At 31.9% G+C, this 20,248-nt stretch overlaps 2 protein-coding genes across 2 annotated transcripts; one reads left to right on the plus strand and one right to left on the minus strand.

Moving 5' to 3' along the window:
- The first annotated feature begins 60 nt into the window (after positions 1–60).
- On the plus strand, positions 61–3,437 carry HELRODRAFT_184815 (hypothetical protein). The gene is made up of 6 exons (XM_009010688.1): positions 61–201; positions 350–516; positions 609–925; positions 1,316–1,544; positions 2,493–2,627; positions 2,693–3,437. Exons 1-6 carry the CDS (start codon positions 129–131, stop codon positions 3,188–3,190), a joined length of 1,419 nt encoding a protein of 472 aa, XP_009008936.1. The 5' UTR covers positions 61–128; the 3' UTR covers positions 3,191–3,437.
- A 115-nt stretch (positions 3,438–3,552) lies between these two features.
- On the minus strand, positions 3,553–6,923 carry HELRODRAFT_158686 (hypothetical protein; the record flags this gene model as incomplete). The annotated part of the gene is made up of 6 exons (XM_009010689.1): positions 3,553–4,448; positions 4,550–4,905; positions 5,032–5,141; positions 6,240–6,367; positions 6,511–6,606; positions 6,674–6,923. The coding sequence occupies 6 exons, from the start codon at positions 6,921–6,923 to the stop codon at positions 3,553–3,555; spliced, it is 1,836 nt and encodes a 611-aa protein (XP_009008937.1).
- Positions 6,924–20,248: the final 13,325 nt, after the last annotated feature.

Below are 20,248 nucleotides of genomic sequence, written 5' to 3' on the forward strand. Positions count from 1 at the left end.
CGAAACCATTCCCTCACGGAATTTATTCAGCGTGAATATTTTCGCTTGTCCAGTTGAATGCAACTGTGTCCAGTGTCCAAACGAAATTGTTTTTGAATTTGTAAATTTGATAACTTTAATTCAATAAAATGTATTCCTTCAACGTGTTTGTTGCTGCTGCCTTGTTGTTTCATAGCCATTGCACGGCGTACCAACTAGAAAGTAATGTTTTAAATTTTTCTTTTATTCATGACAAAATTCGTATAATAAAATAGTAAAAGTTAATTTTGAAGTTGTGTGTGAAAAAATGAAATGAAAAGTTAATTTTGACGTTGTGTGAGAGAGAAGTGACATGCAACATTGAACTCAGGTCCGTCGGCGGTCAAGGTGGTCTTCACACAAACAGGCCTCAACCTCATCTCACTCCGCATTGCAAACGTCATCGAGAACAACTTGAAACACGTTCCATTCAAGAAATGTGACGGCGAAATACCGCTGCTTGCCGGCAGAGTAGATTACTCGATTTTCGACATAACGGTCAGTACGGAGAGCCTATTATTTTTTCAAAGTTCTAATCCATATTTGTTCGTCGTCTTTTAATATTTACTTTTGTGCGTTAAATTTTTCAGACATTTCAGTTTCACAAGCCGACAATAAGTTCAAAAATAAACCAAGCCGACAACTCAGTAACGATGAACCTGATGAGTGAGTCTGCCTCGATAAGTGGCAGGTGGAAGTACAACTACAGGTTCAACTTCTTCCAGAGTTCGGACACTGGCTCCTTCATAGGCCTCATCGAAAACATTGAAATGTCCTTGAAGATGAATGTCGAAGTCAGCAAGTCGTCGCAGTTCACGCTCTTCTCGGAAACGTGCTCGGCCAACATCACCGGCTTGAAAATAAACAACATCAACAACGGAAATTGGGTCTACCGCTACATCATGAGGTCTGTTTTTAAATTTAATAAAAAAAAAACATCCCAACGGCAATAAAATCAATGTAGCCAGCAGGCCAGTTGATGTTGCTACGAACAAGTTGATGTTGTTGCGAACAAGTTGATGTTGTTACGAACAAGTTGATGTTGTTACGAACAAGTTGATGTTGTTGCGAACAAGTTGATGTTGTTGCGAACAAGTTGATGTTGTTGCGAACAAGTTGATGATGTTGCAAACAGCATTCTGAGCAAACATCTGGTAGCAGCTTTAATATTATTAAATTATTAAATAGTATAAATTTGTATTCTATCTTTACATGAAATATAATTGTGACAACATTTTCATTAACAAAATACATAGCTTTGAACACAATGCAGCGAGTAACATGCAACCCATCGCAGAGACTACACTTTCAACTCCAAGAATTTGATAACAAAGATGTTGTGCGACGATGTTCAAAAAATTCTGACGAGAGAAGGCAACAGGAGATTGGAGACATTCAACTACAGAACGAACATCTCGCAGAAGCTCACCCTCCTGTACCACCCGGTCAACGCTCCGACCTACCAGAGCACCAACATGCAGTTCGATCTGAACGGATTTTTCGAAGATGACCTGTCGTCAAACGATGTTAGTTCAGTACTTCATTTCAGTACGCGCCAAAAACTTTTCTTATAGTAAAAGTTCATCGCTGAGACAACCATCTGCCATGGAGGGTGCCGAACATATTTTAGCACCGACGAGGAGAGTTGGTGCAACGCAAGAAACATTAGTTGTTTTATGCGTTATCTTTTCTTCCATTAGCAATTTTTGTTAGAAATTGATAATAAAATTGTTATATTCTGAAAACTGGCCACACATCATCTCGTGTGATTCATTAACTGATTCATTAGTTAATGAATCTCAAAATGTCTCAAAATGCTGAAAGTTTATCATTCAATCCAGAAACTAAACTGGTGGTTTATTTTTTGTCAAAGTAGTGAGCGTAAAACAATTAAAAAATGATAATTTTGTTGGTGAGCACTTGGAAGTATTTGTGTGCAATCGATGAATAATTTTTATTTGATTTTAAAAATTGAATAATTTTCCGGTTTGATCTATCAAATTCATTATTTTTTTCATTCAAAATTGAAAAGTTCATTTTCAATTTCATTCAAAATTGAGTAATTTTTCCGATTTGATCTATCTAACGTCATGATTCGTGAATGATTATTTAAATTCATTAGTTTAGTGAATTATTTACTGTAATCTGTATTAAAAAATTTCTTCAATCTATTTTTCATGGGTTTTTAACGTAGGTGAACCATTTTTTTCTTCCACATGAGAATGAGATTGGATTTGAGTATTCTACTGGATGGCTTTTGTTTTAGCGTTTATTGTGTAACTTCGAAATTTGAAATTTTTAACATTTTTTTCAAAATTTTCAATAAATGCTACACCATAACTTTGCTCAAGTCTTATCCTTATTTATGCTAGTTGTTTTTTTTACTGGAAACTACAAATTGAACTTAATGCATTAAAAATTGCAATGTTTCAATCGCTGCTAAACTAAAGTAACTGACTGAAATTATTGACCAGCACATAGCGAGCATGACTGCACCGTCAGGTTACATGCTGGGGATGGCTTATTCGGATGCTCTTTTCAACAGTGCCGTCAGGGTCATGTTCAAAAAAAATCTCCTCAAACACGTTTACAGAAGTGAAAATTTCAAAGTTAGCAACAAACTTTTTTGTTCTACCGTTAATGAAAAGTTTAACAAAATTAAAAATTTATTCAGGTTTTAGAAAAAATTGAAATTCCTACTTCTTTTCTGAAAGATATAAAAAGCATAATTGTGAAGATATCAGCCATCAACATACCGGTCATCTACACCAACACCTCTGGAATGTTCTGCGACGCCAAGATACACATACAGTTCTTCACTAGCAACTCCTTTGATATTGAGGGGGAATTCGTTCGCTTCAACGTCTCCACCCACATGTCGTTCAGGTTGAAAGTAACAAAAAACCACATCAAAGCAAAGATTGAAGACATGAAGCATGTGATGGAAGACCACCTTTCCTTCATGGGGAACATCAAAATTGATGACAGACACTATCTCATCGAACAGGCTCTGAAACTTTTTCTGCAGCCCTATATAAACGACGAATTCAACAAAGGCATTCCGCTTCCCGGAGTAGATAAAATATTTTATTCTGACGGTCTAGTGAAGTACGAAAAAAACTATGTGTCGTTTGCTTGTGATTTCTCTATTGATGCTTCTAATTCCAAATGAAACTTGAGCTTGTAGTGAATGTTGTTGAAGTTATTCTTGTTTATCAATTTTGAATTTTATACAAATATTGTTAACGAAAATTGTGAAATAACTTATTTTAAGAAATTTATATTTATAATTTTTTATACAAACGAATTCGTAAAAACGACACATTTTTCTCAATTGCAACATTTTTGATGTTTTGAAATTCAGATATTTAAGTGTTTTGCAAATTATTAGTGGAACACTCATATTGGTAATAAAAAGCGTAAAAAGCAAGTTGATCTTTCGTTTGAAATCAAAATACAACCACGACAAAGTGAGTTTCAGATCGTCAACGATAAGCAAAAATTTTATTTCACCACGAAACAGAAATCTTCACCCTACTTTTTGTGTGGTTTCAAAAAAACTCCTTTAGTCTCGATAGCAGGAGTTGCACCTTGGTGACTGTGGGTCTTCTTATACGCTTTGATGTGCGACAATCTCAATTTAGCACTACACAAATATTCTTCTAACATTTTTTTGGTAAAAAAAGGTTTTTTATAAAAAACTCTGGCAACCAGTAAATGTGATTTTTTTCTGAGATTATTAACCATCGTCAGACTGAAAGCGACAGTTGTCTGAGTCGTAGGCAAGCCGTAAGGCTGGTTGAATGGTAGAGTTTCGTGCTGCTGCTGCACTTGTTGCTTGGTAAGGGACAAACGTAATTCTTCTTCTTGATGAATTTTTTGTTGAGTGATTGTCAGTGATGGAGTGGTCTTCTGGCCTGCTTCGCCGTGTAAGGCTTCGTGCAATGATTGCTTCTTAACTGAAGACTTAAAAGGGCTAGGAATTTTACCGATAAGTTTGTTTAAACCCTTCGAAGTTTTTTCGCCTTGCTGATTGTTGTTGTTATTGTGAACGTTTTTGGCATTCATGTTTACATTGTGTAATTGTTCAAAAAGCGGGAAATTTTTTATGTTATTAGAAGAAGCTGGAAAAGAGTTACTGGTGATGTTGCTTATATCAGAAAACTTTCCGAATACATTTACGTTATTGTTATTTGCAGTAGAATTTGCAGCTTTGTTTACAAGTTGAGTCTCGCTTTCAACAGGAACGAGAGTTGCTAATTCAATATCTAAATAATCTTTTAGAAGTGTTAATTTTTTTTCCAAACTATAATCTTCATCTTCGTATTTTTGCTTTGGAATTTCTAAGGAATTTTCAAAATCTTTCCCAGGATCATGAATGAAGTGAATCGGGTAAAGCTCGTGTTTTTTTGACATTAAAGGCAATATACCTACAATAAAATCAAATATAAAGTTATAATGTCATTTAATGAAAACTAAACAGTTGCTATATTATATTTAAACAGTTTTTGAAATTAACTTTTGTACGAACCGGTGAAAATATTAGCCTGAACAGAACTTAAATCGACTTCTTTTGGAATCAACGCGGAAAAATGTGCGTCGTGATAAATGAGGAAGACGGGCGACCGGTAGCAGAGGGACGGCTTTTGTTCCATCGGCAGATAAATTCCTCCAAATGTGTTCACTGAAATCGGCTCTCCGGATTTCGATCTTTTGAATTTATCACAATAAACAATAATTGGCCTCATGATGATATTAGCGAGAATGTAGGCGTGTATCTCTTTCAACTCCGAGTAAATGATGGGAGGCTGTTGAGCAATAACGGGATCCAAATCATATTTGTCTTCCTTCGCTCGATACAATTTGTCTTGCCTCCGACATTCCTCTCTGTTCAGATTATTTAGTTTGGTTGATTATGAATTTATCATGTGCCGTCAACTATAACATCTAAAAACGATAATATAAAATAAATGTTCAAATTTTTTCAAAAATGATCATAAAGAAAGGAAGAACTTCAATTCTTCAACGACAGGGTCACACGTGCCAATGGCCAGCGTAGATGCCAGCATTATTAACTTCTTCCATTCATTCTTCCAGCTATCGGCAGAGAACACAACATTTTCCTGCGTTGTTATGTTTCGTTCCGATGGGAAATTCATTGAAAATTCAATTTAACTTAATCAAGAAATTTAAATTGCAGAAACGTGCATGAAAATATAACATATAACATTTGTAGCAGCACTATTTGAAGTACATTACTCATTTGGTATAATGATGATGCTGATTGATTGGTTGGTTGATTGATTGATTGATTGATTGAATGAATGAATGAATGAATGAATGAATGATTGATTGATTGATTGAATGAATGATTGATTGATTGATTGATTGATTGATTGATTGATTGATTGATTGATTGATTGATTGATTGATTGATTGATTGATTGATTGATTGATTGATTGATTGATTGATTGATTGATTGATTGATTGATTGATTGATTGATTGATTGATTGATTGATTGATTGATTGATTGATTGATTGATTGATTGATTGATTGATTGATTGATTGATTGATAAATCTGCACTAATTTGCCAACCAGAAAAAAATTATCAGATCTGAGAATAAAAATTATTTATTGACTTAATGTAATAAAAATAGGTAAAAAGTATTTTCCTTATGTTTGTGATTGTTTAAATTAATAAATTGACTAACAACTAATCGTAAATCTATTATTTTGATATCGTTTTTGGGTTTTGTAATATGATTTCAGAAATTCATATTTTGTAATTTGGTTTGGCGAAATCACATCTTTGATTAAAATCAACCAAATTCATTAGATGCTTTTTATATATATTTAAAAAAATCAAACCAATTCCATCTTAATCCAGTATAAAAAGTTTTATAGCTCAAAACTTGTTTTATTCTAAAGAGTGTAAAGGGGTGTCACGAAATGAATTTACTAGGAAAATTAAAACATAGTATACAAAAATTAATAGTTTTTAAATGTTAGGAATGTAGTTAGTCCATTAGAACGGCATACAAAGAGAAGTGTGCGCTGACCTGGCTGACCAAAAAAGAAGTAATATTTGATGTTTTGTAAAACAAAAGTAGAAAAAAAGAAAAAAAAAGAAAAAAAAGCTATTTTGAGTGAACATATATAACGAAACGAACGCAAAATACAACAGAATGTAAACAAATTTAGAAAAACTAAGTTGAACCTTCTTATTAACAAACATTTGATGCCACTTCCATTTTCTGAAAAATGTCTCTTTCAAGGGACCGGACATCATGGATTTCTGGATTCGCCTTCTTTGCGATAAATTTATGTCATGGAAACCACAAATCCCTATTACATTTAAATTAACTTTTAAAGTTTAATTTGAATTTTTAAAAACGCAGCCTCAGTACATATTCTTAAACGCAAGCGATGAGAAAAATGAACAGCGTAAGTTTGCAACAAGGAAAGTCAACAGCAGACACCAAACAGACCTAAGAACGTTGCATGGAGCAAACAATTGCCGTCATTTATGGTCATGATGGGATACATCGGAAGACACCCAACATCCAACCACCAGTTTATTTCGCCTTTATTATTTTAGTTTCAATTTTTTATTAATAATGCGTACGAAAAAAATAATATAGGTATGGTTACCGCATTTAATTAATAATTCCAACAATGGCCTTGAGAAAAATTCGTTCTCAGTATAGTCCTTAAACTCGGAGGTGTACTTGTCATTCTGCTCGAAGAGGGAAGGGAAAAGGAAAAGTTCATTCGTGAATTCACAGCTGCTGTTCGAGTTGTTGTTTTGCGCATATAAATTCAATGAAGAATTTTTCGTCGAGTTGTTTTTGTTTTTTCTTCTTCCACCTTTTCGGTTTTCTTCATTCGGTTCTGTGCCCATCTTACATCGGCGATCGAACGAATAAAATTAGAAATAAATGTCTCAATGGAACTTTAGCAATCTGAATATAACAGTTATGGGAAAAACCTTAAAATATATTGAAAATCATTAATAATAACTCAAATTGATTGATGTTGAAAAAATTAAAGATAAAATGTCGTGGCAATATTGCAAATAAAACGAAAGAATTATTTTGTATCTCATTTGCTCATTCCTAAATGCTTTTAATGTTATTTTTCAAGCTTACTGATACGATTTCTTTTCTTTTGAATCGTAAATTTCAGTTGGTAGCATTGGCAGGCAAAAAATGACGATGGTTACATACATTTTCCATAACGATTGAATTTTAAATTTTATTCATTTCTACAAAGTTCAATTAATTGCACTTGATAGCATGCAACACATGATTTTTTTTTCAGACCTTATTGTAATGGGCAGCTGGACCCAAAATGTGTAGGTGGAAAAATTTTTGGGCAGTGGGAGAAGGCACCCTGGGTAGTCAAAATATAAAGTTTTAGGCAGTAGTAAAACAAAAAATGTAGCTAATATTTCGTACTTACAATTACTTACACTCAAGCATTTACTGAGACAATGAATAAAAGCCAGTTAAGTACTAAAACTAAAGTACGAAAAACGGAACATACGAATTTAGATACGAATTGAATGAAGAACTTACTAAGTAAAACCGTACGACTGAACGTTAATAATGGGAAATACAATGATCGATCGATTTGATACAGTATACGTCAAACGTCTGATTTGGGTTATGGAAATAAAAGTAATAAATAAGTAAATAAGTTTTGGACAGAGGCGACGTATCATAGCCAGTGCTCCCTGAAGTAGCATCCGTTTACCAGCCTAAAAGAAGGCAAGTTATAAAACATAATCGATTAAAACAATAACTTTAATATTTTAATATTTTTAATCGGAGATTTGAAAAAATTAACGTAGTTTTGGGGAAGCGAAAATCATTTATGTTGCACAACGCCTGTGGTTTTGGGCGGTAAGAAAAAAACCTTAGAATAACCACTGTTTTATTTTACATCAATATAAAGTTAGAATCAATGTAAAAAAGAGATGTGAGCAACTTGTTTATTCGATAACACACACACACTCACACACACACACATACATATATATACATATATATATATATATATTAGGACCAAAATCCGGTTTCTTTTCGAATCCGGCCCCGGCTGGATTTGGTGGCCGGATTTAAGCGTCTATCAACGTTTCAAAATGTTATAAATAGAAAAAAATTGTTTATTAAATTAAGATAATTTTATGTCAATAAATTAAAGGCTAAGCATACATGACGCATAATAACAACATCATTCATTAATTGTGAGGTGAGCTGGACAAATTTCTTTATGCTATAAGATGAGTTATGCCTAAATTATAAGCTGATCTTTGTGTAAAAGAACTTGTGCACGTGCATGCATGACACATAATAACAACATCACTAATTGTGAGGCGAGCTGGACAATTTTCTTTGAGCCATAACATGGGTTATGCATAAATTATAAGCTGAGATCAGCTTCTTTTCTTGATCAAATCAGGAATTTGGCGTATCACACAACTTATTTATATATTTGAATTAATTAACTACTTGCTTGGTGTTATTTTTTGATGTTCAATATGTAGATAACCGTAAATGTATTTTTTTAACGTATGTAAAATGGTAACTAAAATCCGGCCCCGGCTCCGGCTCTGGCCGGTTTTTGAATTTTAAATCCGGCCAAGTTCGGCCCCGGCCGGACTTGAAAAACCTAAATCCGGTGCATCCCTAATATATATATATATATATACATACATATATATATATATATATTTACAATATTCTATAAATTCTACCAAATGTTTGGCGTTAATATGTTTGTAGTTCGTTTTTTCGATTTTTCTCACTAAAGTTTTTTGGTGAACGTTTAGTTTATTAAAATTCAAAATAAACTTATTTTTCGAATATATATATATATATATATATATATATATATATATATATATATATATATATATATATATATATGATAATGTGTGGTATCGGAATGATGATGTTTGGTATCGGAATGATGATGTGTTGTATCGGAATGATGTTTGGTATGGGAGTGATGATGTGTGGTATCGGAATGATATATGCATGCACGTATACAATGTATAAAATATTGAGAAAATGTGCATGTATTTAGTTTACCGATATTGAATATATTTCCTATTTGTTATAATTGAACATCTCGATGTTAGTATCAGTCAAGAAATCAAATTATTTCATTGCTTTAAAATTAAATTTTAGACGTCATTAATCAACATTAAAAAAATACATACATATAAACTTGAAAAATTGAATAAAAATGTTTACATTAAAAAAATAAAGTTAAATTTTCGACGACGCTTTTTAATTTCTGTTTACACTTTGACGTTTGTGAATAACAAGGATAAATTAATTTTTTTGTAAAATCTTCAAATTTCATAAATTATTATTATGTAGTTTGAATAGCAATTTTTGTGCATCATAAATTAACTCAATAAACAATATTAGCAACAAACAACAACCAAATTTTCATGGCCAAACGGGTAACTTAAACAACTCGTCATTCGGCGTACGCAACTGCTACATAAAGTCTGGCAATATCATAAAATTTTAAGAATTCAGTAAAACTGTACAAACCATTCCAAACCCGTTCACCGTCGTCTAACGCACACAATCAAATATGTAACATCCAAGGAGAAGAAATAGACAAATTAATTACTTCAAACAACATTTGTCTAATCAATCCATCAGGTTCAACACATATTCAAATTCTGACAAACAAAGATTCAACGACAGATTTAACTTAGGCTTCACCATCTTTATACACCAGTATACAATGGTAAAAGCACAAAAACCTAAGCGGAAGTGATCAATATCTAATTATAATTTCAATCAAATTTAAATCCATATCCAACTACATCGATAAATTAACGAGATTAAACTAGAAAAGACCTAATTGGAAAGTTTTTAAAAACCTGTGTAAAAAAAAATGAGTTAATTTAAAATCATAGACGAATACCAATAAATAAATTGGCAGAAATAATTTAACTTCATTAAAATAAACTACACTTTTAATGAAAGAAAACAAAAACAAACAACTAATTCCACAGATTAAGGAAAAATGTAAAACAGCAATAAAATATAAATTGAAAGCATTTAAAACTTTTAAAAACAACCCAATTCTGAACAACTTAACAAAATACAAAAATCAAAAGCAACAGCCCGCAGAGTGGTAAGAAAAAAAACAAAAAATGCTGGATGTCTTTCGTTGAAAACATGAAAATGAAAAGTAATATGCCTTTGAAAAAAATTTGGAAAAGGATAGACGCAATAAACAATAAAAACAATTCGAGTAAAACAAATCATCTATACTTTAACAACAATAAAATTTGTGGACGACCAAGAACTAGCAAACCATTTAGCTCTCAGTTTCCATAAAATATCATCTGAACATCATTTGCATCCAAAATTCTTAGCGATAAAAATAAAAAAGAAGAAAAATTAAACTTCAACTCCAGCAAACTTGAAAATTGTAATAAACCATTCACAATGAAAGAACTAATTTACGAAATAACAAACAACAATGGTTTAACATCGGATCCAGATGGAATGACTTATGACATTTTGAGACAATTCTCAGAAAAGTGCATCGAAACATTATTATTACAAATTTAACATTTTATATGGAGAAATAGCAAACCACCAAAAATTTGGCACGGGACAACATTTGTACCAATATATAAAACAAATCAACCAAAACACCTACTAGAATCATGTCAAAAATTACAGATTAAGTTGGTTTTTAAAAATAAATAAATAAATTTCAAATAAACAAATTGGAGGTACCGAACGAAGGACGATCAACCATTGACAATTTTGCAAGTTCAGAGATTTACGTAAGAGAGGCCTTAGAAAGTAAAGAGGGAATAATTGTTATTTTTTGACATTGGAAAGCTCATGACACAACTTGGAGGTACCGTATATTAAGGAAATTAAAAAACATCGGGCTAAGAGGATTAAAAATTTAATCAAATCGGTCTATAAAGTTAAGAATAATTAAATGCCGAAATTGGAATTCAACAAAGAAGCATTTTATCACCAACGCTCTTCTGTTTATATATATATATATATATATATATATATATATATATATATATATATATATATATATATATGTATGTATGTATGAAAACGTTAAGTTTAGTAAAGCGATTATCTAATCTCGACTGGGGCTGAGATGAAAAAATTCTATTAATAGTTTACAGAACAACAGTCAGATCAATTTTAAATTATGGAAGCCAATTTTACGGGCAACGTTTAAAACACACCTAAACACCTTGAAATCAATAGTAAATGAGTCGTTAAGACGAATAATAGGAGCATAGAGATCACCACTTTCATCAAGTATCAATGAACTATTATGTTAAAATGGCCAATGTAGTTATATCGAAGATTTTGGCACAAGAAACAATATCTTTATGCTACGAATGATCAGTGAACGAGCGCTTGAAATGAAGAAAGACTTGTTTATATGTTTTGTCGATTACTACAAAGCTTTTGATAGCGTGAAACACGTGCAGCTTATGGAATTAGTGAAAATTTTGGACATTGATGGAAAAGACACGAGAGTTATCAAAAACTTCTATTGGGACCAAGAAGCAGCGATGAAAGTTGATAACAAGATGACTTGTTTTGTCAAAATAAAGAAAGGTATTTGGCATGGCTGTGTATTCTCTCTAGACTTGTACAATCTCTATAGTGAGATCATCAAAAGAAAGATAGAAAATCTACCTGGAATATCCATTGAAAGCGTCAGTGCTTCCCATGGGGGAGCGAGGTTGGTTGCCGGGTAACTGGGAAAATAAAAATAAGTTTAAATAACATTTTTGTTTTTTGTTTAATGGCAAACGGTTGTTAATAAATATTTTCCTAAATTATATTTTACGAATTTCTCTTAAAACAAATCGTCTGTGAATAATAATTTAACATTTTGATTAAAATATTTAATTCTATCCATTACGAATTGTTTTTCGCAAATAAAATCGAAATTTCATCATATTTGCCTTTTACTGCATTATCGTCACAATATGGCAAATAAAGTAGCAGCTTTTTCTGCCAAATCATTTAAACACGTGATAGGAAAAGCCCTTGAAAAATCAAATGAGAACATGTAAAAACTTCTCGACAAATTAATGGACAGGTCTAATGAAAGTCTCGGAAAAATAATTACCTTGTCCAACAATAATCTTGAAAAACTCCCTGTAAAGTTCGATTCTAACGTTAACAAAATAATTGACAACCTGGAACCAGTGACAAAGATACTGTTTCACAACTATGTGAAAATCATTTAACAGTCAAGCCAGAAATAATCAGAACACGTCGAATTAGCAACACTAACATTTGCGTAACCTTGTTTAATCCCTCAGCGGTTGACGTATTGATATCCTCATCTAGGCTTCTGCGTTCATCATCAGGTACCAAGCACATCTACATCAACCATGACCTGTCAAAAAGACAAACTGAACAGGCCTTTCTAAGACGCCAGGAACGTTGTCTTGCTAAAACAAATAATAATAAATCTCACCATGAACAGCCATTTCGTTCGACAGGGCTTGATCCGACCGCTTAGAATGTCTTTGGCAAATGTTAGAAGTCTTCAGAATAAACGAAATGAATTGAATTTGTTTTTATCAGAATACGATCCCGACATTTTTTCAGTTATTGAAACATGGCTTTCACTAGAAGATAGTGATGAATTGTTTTTACCTACTGGTTTCAGTTTTGTTAGAAAAAACCGTGGAACGCGTGGTGATGTGGCTTTCATAATCAACAACTCGATTCCTTTCAAAGTTGTAAAGGTACCCACAAAATATTCCAATATCGAAATAATTTCTATTGATATTCTTTCTTCATCATCATCATCGGTTTATCGCTTCATCTCCTACTATCGCAGTGGTGGTTTTGACAGGTTGGCTGAGGAATATGCGAGTGATAGCGTTCAATGTATCAAGGAGCTATGCAGAGGAAATGTTAACTGTTTGTTGGGCAATTTCAACCTTCCCCTCATCGATTGGACTAATTACTCTTCACTAGACAATTTAATTTATAATTCCTTCATTGAACTTTTTAACGATTTGGGCTTTCATCAGCTGATAGACCAACCTACTCGAGGTCAGAACATTTTAGATTTGGTGCTCTTTGATGATACCAGATTGCTATCAAAACTTGAGGTTTCATGTCCTTTCGCCACAAGTGATCATAACTGCATTACTTTTCATGTCAACTGCATCATTGGTAAACTAATAAATGACAACAACTCTAACAACGAAATATATTTTTACGATTTCAGCAAAGCTAACTACGAGCTTTAAAGTGATTTTTTTTTAAATAGATTGGAATTATTATTTTCAATTCTGCTTTGATGTTAATGCATGTTGGAATATCTTTGAGCAAATAACTAACAATGCCATATCAACTTTTGTTCCTCAAGTTCGTCGTAAAAGTCTACTGTCCAAACGATCAGTATCTAGATCACTTTGTCAATCATACAAAATTAAACATTATCTTTGAAAAAAGTGGAAACAAAATTCAAATTCAGATGATAAAAATCATTACACGATGGCAGCAAGAAAATTTTCTGAATTAGCAAACTTCTATCGTAAAATCAGTGAAAACAACTTGTTATCAAAAGCTAGCGTCAGAAGCTTTTATTGCTATGTAAACAACAAATTATTTTCCAAACCCCAAATCAACAGCTTGAAAACTGAGGATAATAGTATATCAAGTGATCCCGTGACGATAGCAAACACATTTAACAACTATTTCGCATCAGTATTTACAGTAGATAATGGACTAACTTGTTCTTTGTCTTTCCGTACTATTAAATCAATTGAAAAAATTTGCTTCAATCCACATGTAGCATATCTTGCTCTTCGAGATTTGAAAAATTCATGTTCAAGTGGTCCAGATGGCATTCCTAACATTTGTCTCAAAATGTGCGCTTCAAGTTTAGCTATCCCACTATATCACATTTTTGACTCATCTTTTAAAAATGAATTTCTACCCACGATATGGAAGACTGTCATTGTTACTCCTATTCACAAAAAAGGTCCGACCAACTACCCTAGCAACTACAGACCTATATCATTAACCTGTTCATGCTGCAGAGTCATGGAAAAAATTATCAACAGGAGTCTATTAAATTACTTATTAAATAACAGTTTGATATCCCATTTCCAGCATGGATTCCTCCCGGCAAGATCAACTTCTTCTAACCTCCTCAAATTTCTTAGTGATTCGTTGTCAATCCGTCAATTGAAGGAGAGGTGCGATACCATCTATCTCGACTTCCAAAAAGCTTTCGACTCCGTTTCACATGCCAAGCTAGGTTGCAAATTACAAGCTTACAGTATTTCTGGTAAATTATATTGCTGGTTGATCAATTTTTTACATGAACAATCTCAATTCGTCCAGATTCAAAATAAGTTATCTTTTTCCATCGCTGTAACCAGTGGTGTACCTCAAGAAAGTGTTCTAGGACCCACTCTGTTTCTTGTTTTTATCAACGATATAAACGACTGCATTTCATCGTACCCTGTTTCTATGCTGCTATTTGCTGATGACATGAAATTATATGCTCGTTCATCCAATTCAAATCAGCTTCAACAGGCAATCGACAAAATCACAGCATGGAGTAACAGGTGGCAACTGCCGCTCTCTCCCAACAAGTGCTCTGTATGCTCATTCCTTTCATCAACTAGAAATACTACAGTTGCAAATCAATATATGATTGGTTATCATGTTTTAACTCCTGCTGACAGTTTCAAAGATCTCGGGGTCATAATTGACAATCAATAATTAAACTTCAACCAACACATTAATGACATACGCATAGGGCTTCAACTCGTGCTCGCCTTATTAAATGTTTCACTTCTAAAGACAAAGATCTACTCACTAAAGCTTACTGCACCTATTTTCGACCTCTGTTGGAGTATTGTTCACCAATCTTGAACCCTCACTACAAATATCAGTTAAACAAAATCGAAAGCATTTAAAGAAGATTCAATAAATTTATTCCTTCAATTCGTTATCTTTCGTACCTTGAACGTTTGAACTGCGTCAGTTTACAAACACTAGAACATCGTAGGTTGATTTTCGACCTATGTTTTTTGAACAAGATACTAAACAATCTCATCAACATTGATATAAAAGATCAATTTACTCCATCGTCATGCCTATCAACCCGTGGACATCGCAAACGACTGCTCGAATCTAATTCCAACAACAGCACATCAAAATACTTTTTTGTAACAGAATTGTACGAGTGTGGAACATGCTACCGGAAGAAATTGTTTCCTCACGCTCATATGCCATGTTTAAACAAAATTTACTTACTGTTGACTTGAAACATTTAATGCATATAAAATAAATCAATAGTTATCATTAATTTCGACAACGTATATTAATCGATAAAAACGTTTATTTCATAAATTTTATCCATTTGAATTATTATATCGGTCTATGTCATATAAATAGAATACATGGTCCATGTTAATCTCGTTTTGATTGGATTTTTGTTGCATTAAATCACTGACATATTAGAAATGATGACATGTGGTATCTATCTTTTTATATATAACATTTTTTTTTTCTGTTCTGCCATTTATGTTAAATTTAGTTCATTTTTTTCTGACTGAGTAAGAGGTATCTTGATGCCCTCTGGTCAGTTGTTAAATAAATAAAATAAATAAATAAGATTTAGTTAAATTTATATCTATTTTTGTTATAAGTTAGTTTTTTCTGGAAGTTAATTTATTTTTCCTACTATTTATTTGATAAAAATACTTTAATCAAAAAACTAAGTGGAAAGATCTGGCAGAAACATTAAAAATTCACAAAAACTGTGTGTCCTACAGAAACGCTTATTAACGAAGGATTGAGACAAAAGTAAAAATGAAAGTCTATGAAAATGAAAAACTATTGATAAACAAGAAAAAAATTAATGGAAAAAAAAGTTTAAGATGGCAAAATGTTCTTGATCGATTGATGATTATTACATTATACTTGGCAACAAATAATATAGCTTTCAAAGGTTCTTCTGATAAATTACATACAGTTAATAATGGTAAATTTTTAGAACTGGTACAATTACTAGCGAAATTTGATTCTGTAATGTTAAACCATGTCACGCTAGCTCTTAAAGAAAATATTTTTGATCACTACTGTGGAGAAACTATTCAAAACGAAATGATAGATGTAATGGCATCAAAAGTAACAAACATAATTATATCCAAAGCTATACAGGCTACAAATTATTCTATTATTGTTGACTGCACTTCTGACATAGCTCATAATAAACAGCTTTCGCTTACAATTAGAATTGTAAATATATCAGAATATCCTATAAAAATAGACAAATATTTTCTTGGTTTTTTTTATTGTCTAACGGGTCTGACGGATCTTGGTTTAAAAGAAATCCTAATTAGAACCTTAAAAGAATTAAAACTGAATATAAGCCTTTCTCAACGGCGTGGGTACGATAATGGCGCAAATATAAAAGTATGAAAATACTGATCTTCAAAAAAAAATTTGGATTTAAATTCTTTGGCTTTTTACCTTCCTTGTGGAAGCCACTCTTTCAATTTAGTTATTATAGTAAAGCTACGCGATCTTCACTCAGCTCGGTTAACATTTTTGGTATTATACAGAGTTTATTCATTTTATTCTCTGCGTCCACTTCTCGTTGGAATATTTTACTTATCCATGTAACAAAACTCACTCTCAATGATTATGCGATATTCGTCGGGAAGCCAAAATTGAAAGTCTAAAAGCAATCCGACACCAAATAAGTAGCGTGCATGATGCCTTACTTACTTTATTGAAACTGATACTAAAATTCTTGACATTGCACACAAAGCACTAACATTAACCTAACAATTGAAAGATTATAGTTTTTTAATCTCTTTAATTGCATTGGTACAATGTTCTGTTTCAAATAAATGTTGTTGGCTTTAATCAAGCAATGGTTGATGCTAAAGTATTAGCTGTAGACTTAAACTTTGAGCCTATATTCAAACTAATCAAGAGGGTGCGATAAGTGAAACGTCATTTCGATGAAAATGCTGCTGACGAACCAAAGAAACTTGAAGTGAAATTTTTTAACCCTTTATTAGATACGTGTCTGTCATCAATTAAAGAACGATTTGAACAACTGGATAAATATGTAAATATATGGAGTTTTTTATTTAGTTTCGATAATTTACCCATCAGGTATGAACTTATGAAATTGTGTAACGAATTGCAAAAAAAATTAACCGTTTGTTCAAAGTTTTTAAAAAAATTCAATTTTACCCTTAGATTAAAAATTAATTAAAAAATCTCTTTAGCATATATCTAAACATTGTTTTGTATTGGCCTTGTCTGTACTCGTTCGTTAATGTTAAGCCACCTAACTTCCATTGCTATTATCAATAATACATAGGGGCGCGTCTAAATGTTTTGCCCGACCTGACAAAAAATCTAAGGCCGGCACTGGGAAGCGTGAATATAAACAATGTAAGATATGCTGATGACACAGTTCTTATAGCGGAATTAATGGAAAAACTGCAAACAATTGTTTCCAAATTGGTTTTTGAGTGTGAAACAAATAGAGTACATGGTTATTATTAAAAACAAAACCACCCCAATCTGCTCCTAAATCATTAATTGTAAAGAGGTAAAACAAGTTAACAGCTTCAGTTATCTCGGAAGTCTGATTACCTCAGGTTGTAAATGCCTTGTGAGTGTCAAAGGAAAATTTGCTATGCATATTCTAAAATGAAAAAACAACCTCACCAACAGCAAAATCAGAATAGCAACAAAATTAAAACTTTAGAGTGTTAAATTTTTCCTGTGCTCACTTACGGCTCTGAGTCCTAAAGAAATGGAAAAAAGAATAGATGTTTCTGAGAGAAGGTTTTTTGAGAATAATTATTGAATTTAGCTGGACTTCTCATAAATACAATGATGATGTATCAAAACAGTCCGGTTATGAAAAGAGGAAATTATTACAGATAATCCGACGGGGGCAGTTAAAGTTTTTTGGTCACATCATGCGGAAGGAAGGGATAAAAAATCTAACAACTACTGGAAAAATTGCAGGGAGAAGGGATCGCGATCAACAACGAATTACATTCGTGAAGTCCTTGTGTCACTTGTTGAATAGCATCACATTTCAACTACTTCAAAGTGTTAAAGTTCGGATTTTGTGGAGGTCAATGGTCGCCAAAGTCCTGAAAGAATAATATAATTATAATTCTGCATTTAAAAATTGGTCCTGTTTTACTTGATGTAATAGTAGATACAGACGGTTCTAAAAGTTGCGGGTATTTCGCCATAAGTTTTGAATCCTATTTCCACTGCAGTTTAAAGCAAGAATGAGTCACTGAAACATGTAGAAATTTTTTATCACCAAAATAGGTGCCAAAACGTTTTTTAATCTCTCTTTAATGAGACATTTCTTGAAGAAACCATGTACTTCAAATCTATAGAATTAAGTTTTTTCTTTAAAGTCACAAGAATGAGTCACTGAAACATGTAGAAATTTTTTATCACCAAAATAGGTGCCAAAACGTTTTTTAATCTCTCTTTAATGAGACATTTCTTGAAGAAACCATGTACTTCAGATCTATAGAATTAAGTTTTTTCTTTAAAGTCGTAAATGGCGGCAAACATAACCCAGTGAACAAGTCTTGTCTCCCTACAGAATGTCGAGACTTGCGGCTACTGGAGACATTGCTGTTGAGTATTTTTAAAAAACTAAAAAACTAAAAAAAAAAAAAAAAAAAACTAAAAAACAGTGGGGTTAAGCCAAAAACCTTGCACACATCTGCTATTTTCTCTTCACAGCTAAATATTAAAAGTGGAATAAGTGATTGATAAAGCAAATTTTATATAAAGTAATTAAATTTTTTAAATAATAAGTACCCCGAAAAAGTATTTAAATACTATCAAAATACTGCTATTTTATTAAGTATTTTATAAACCTTTATCATTGGGGTGCGTATTCAACTACTATTTAAGTATTTAAATACTCTAAACACTTAACACGGTACATATAATTAGAATAATGTATGTGTGTTTATAAAATGGTAAAAATATTTGTTATCGCTATTTACTTTTAAACACGTTTTTGTAAACAAATCATTTGTCACTTTTTGAAGGTCTGCTGATTTTAAGGTTTTAGAAACACCGATCAAACATTCTGACAAATTAGATGCAGTATTATGCTATATATTTAAATAAATTTGCATTATCTATATATTAATAGAGATGCTACGCTAAGTATTAGTATAATATCTTTAAATAAAATGTTAAATAAAAAACTTAAAACTAAAGTAAAAAAGTAAACTTTTTTTTTATAGATAATTAATAGTTAATTTAATTTAAAGTTAGTTTGTTATATTTTAACTACTGTAAAGCATTTAGATATCAAGATATCAAACTATCGTCCTATAAACTTGTCATTCTTTATAGTTTATATACTCTATATTTTTGTTATTAATAAAGAATAAAAAAAGTGCATAGAACAATTACATTGTTTAAATGACTCTTTATTAAAGGGGGGGGGGGGGTAAAGTTTTGTGGCATACTTATTTTTGGTGGGTTGGTCGATTTGTGACAGTTTGTGACACGGGGGAAGAGGGGTCAAAAAAAGCGTGACATCCTTTGTGGACAGCCCCTTAGCGATGATTAGCAACCGCTTTGGCCAAGACTACAAATTTCAATGAAATTTGATCTAAACATTTACCTTACTGCTAATTGAAAATTTTTGAATAAATATTTTTAATACAAAGAATAATGAAGTTAATTGTCAGATGCTGCATATCCAATTGCATTATTGCCTCTATTTGAATATTTTGCATTTACTGTCACTTGTTATATAATTTATAATTAACTGACCTCAACCTTAGATTGTGAAAGTGACTGCTGTTTCATTACTTATATGCTTAATACATCATTTTACAGCTAATTAAATGATCATTTTAAAAATTCAAAAGCTAACAGAATCAGTAAACACTTACATGAATTTAAATAATTTTACATAGTCTTTTGCTTTTGGCAATCAATATCTTATTGTAGGCTGTTTGTTTTGCATATATGATTTATGTAAATGTATTTTAAATTTTAGATATTAATAGGTAGATTCTTATAAAACTCAATGTTGTTGTTATTATTATTGTCTTAGAGATTGTTTATACAGCACTTGATAAACAAAAAAATGTTCTCACAAACGCTCTTATCGTAATATAATATA

The sequence above is a fragment of the Helobdella robusta genome (assembly GCF_000326865.2).
Source record: "Helobdella robusta unplaced genomic scaffold HELROscaffold_1, whole genome shotgun sequence".
NCBI lineage: Eukaryota > Metazoa > Annelida > Clitellata > Rhynchobdellida > Glossiphoniidae > Helobdella > Helobdella robusta.

What these genes read in the sequence shown, in the direction of transcription:
- HELRODRAFT_184815 (XM_009010688.1), top strand. Translation starts at nt 129, where the DNA reads ATGTATTCCTTCAACGTGTTTGTTGCTGCTGCCTTGTTGTTTCATAGC. An exon ending in CACGGCGTACCAACTAGAAA is followed by an intron (nt 202 to 349) that starts GTAATGTTTTAA and finishes CATTGAACTCAG; the next exon opens with GTCCGTCGGCGGTCAAGGTG. An exon ending in ATGACCTGTCGTCAAACGAT is followed by an intron (nt 1,545 to 2,492) that starts GTTAGTTCAGTA and finishes ATTATTGACCAG; the next exon opens with CACATAGCGAGCATGACTGC.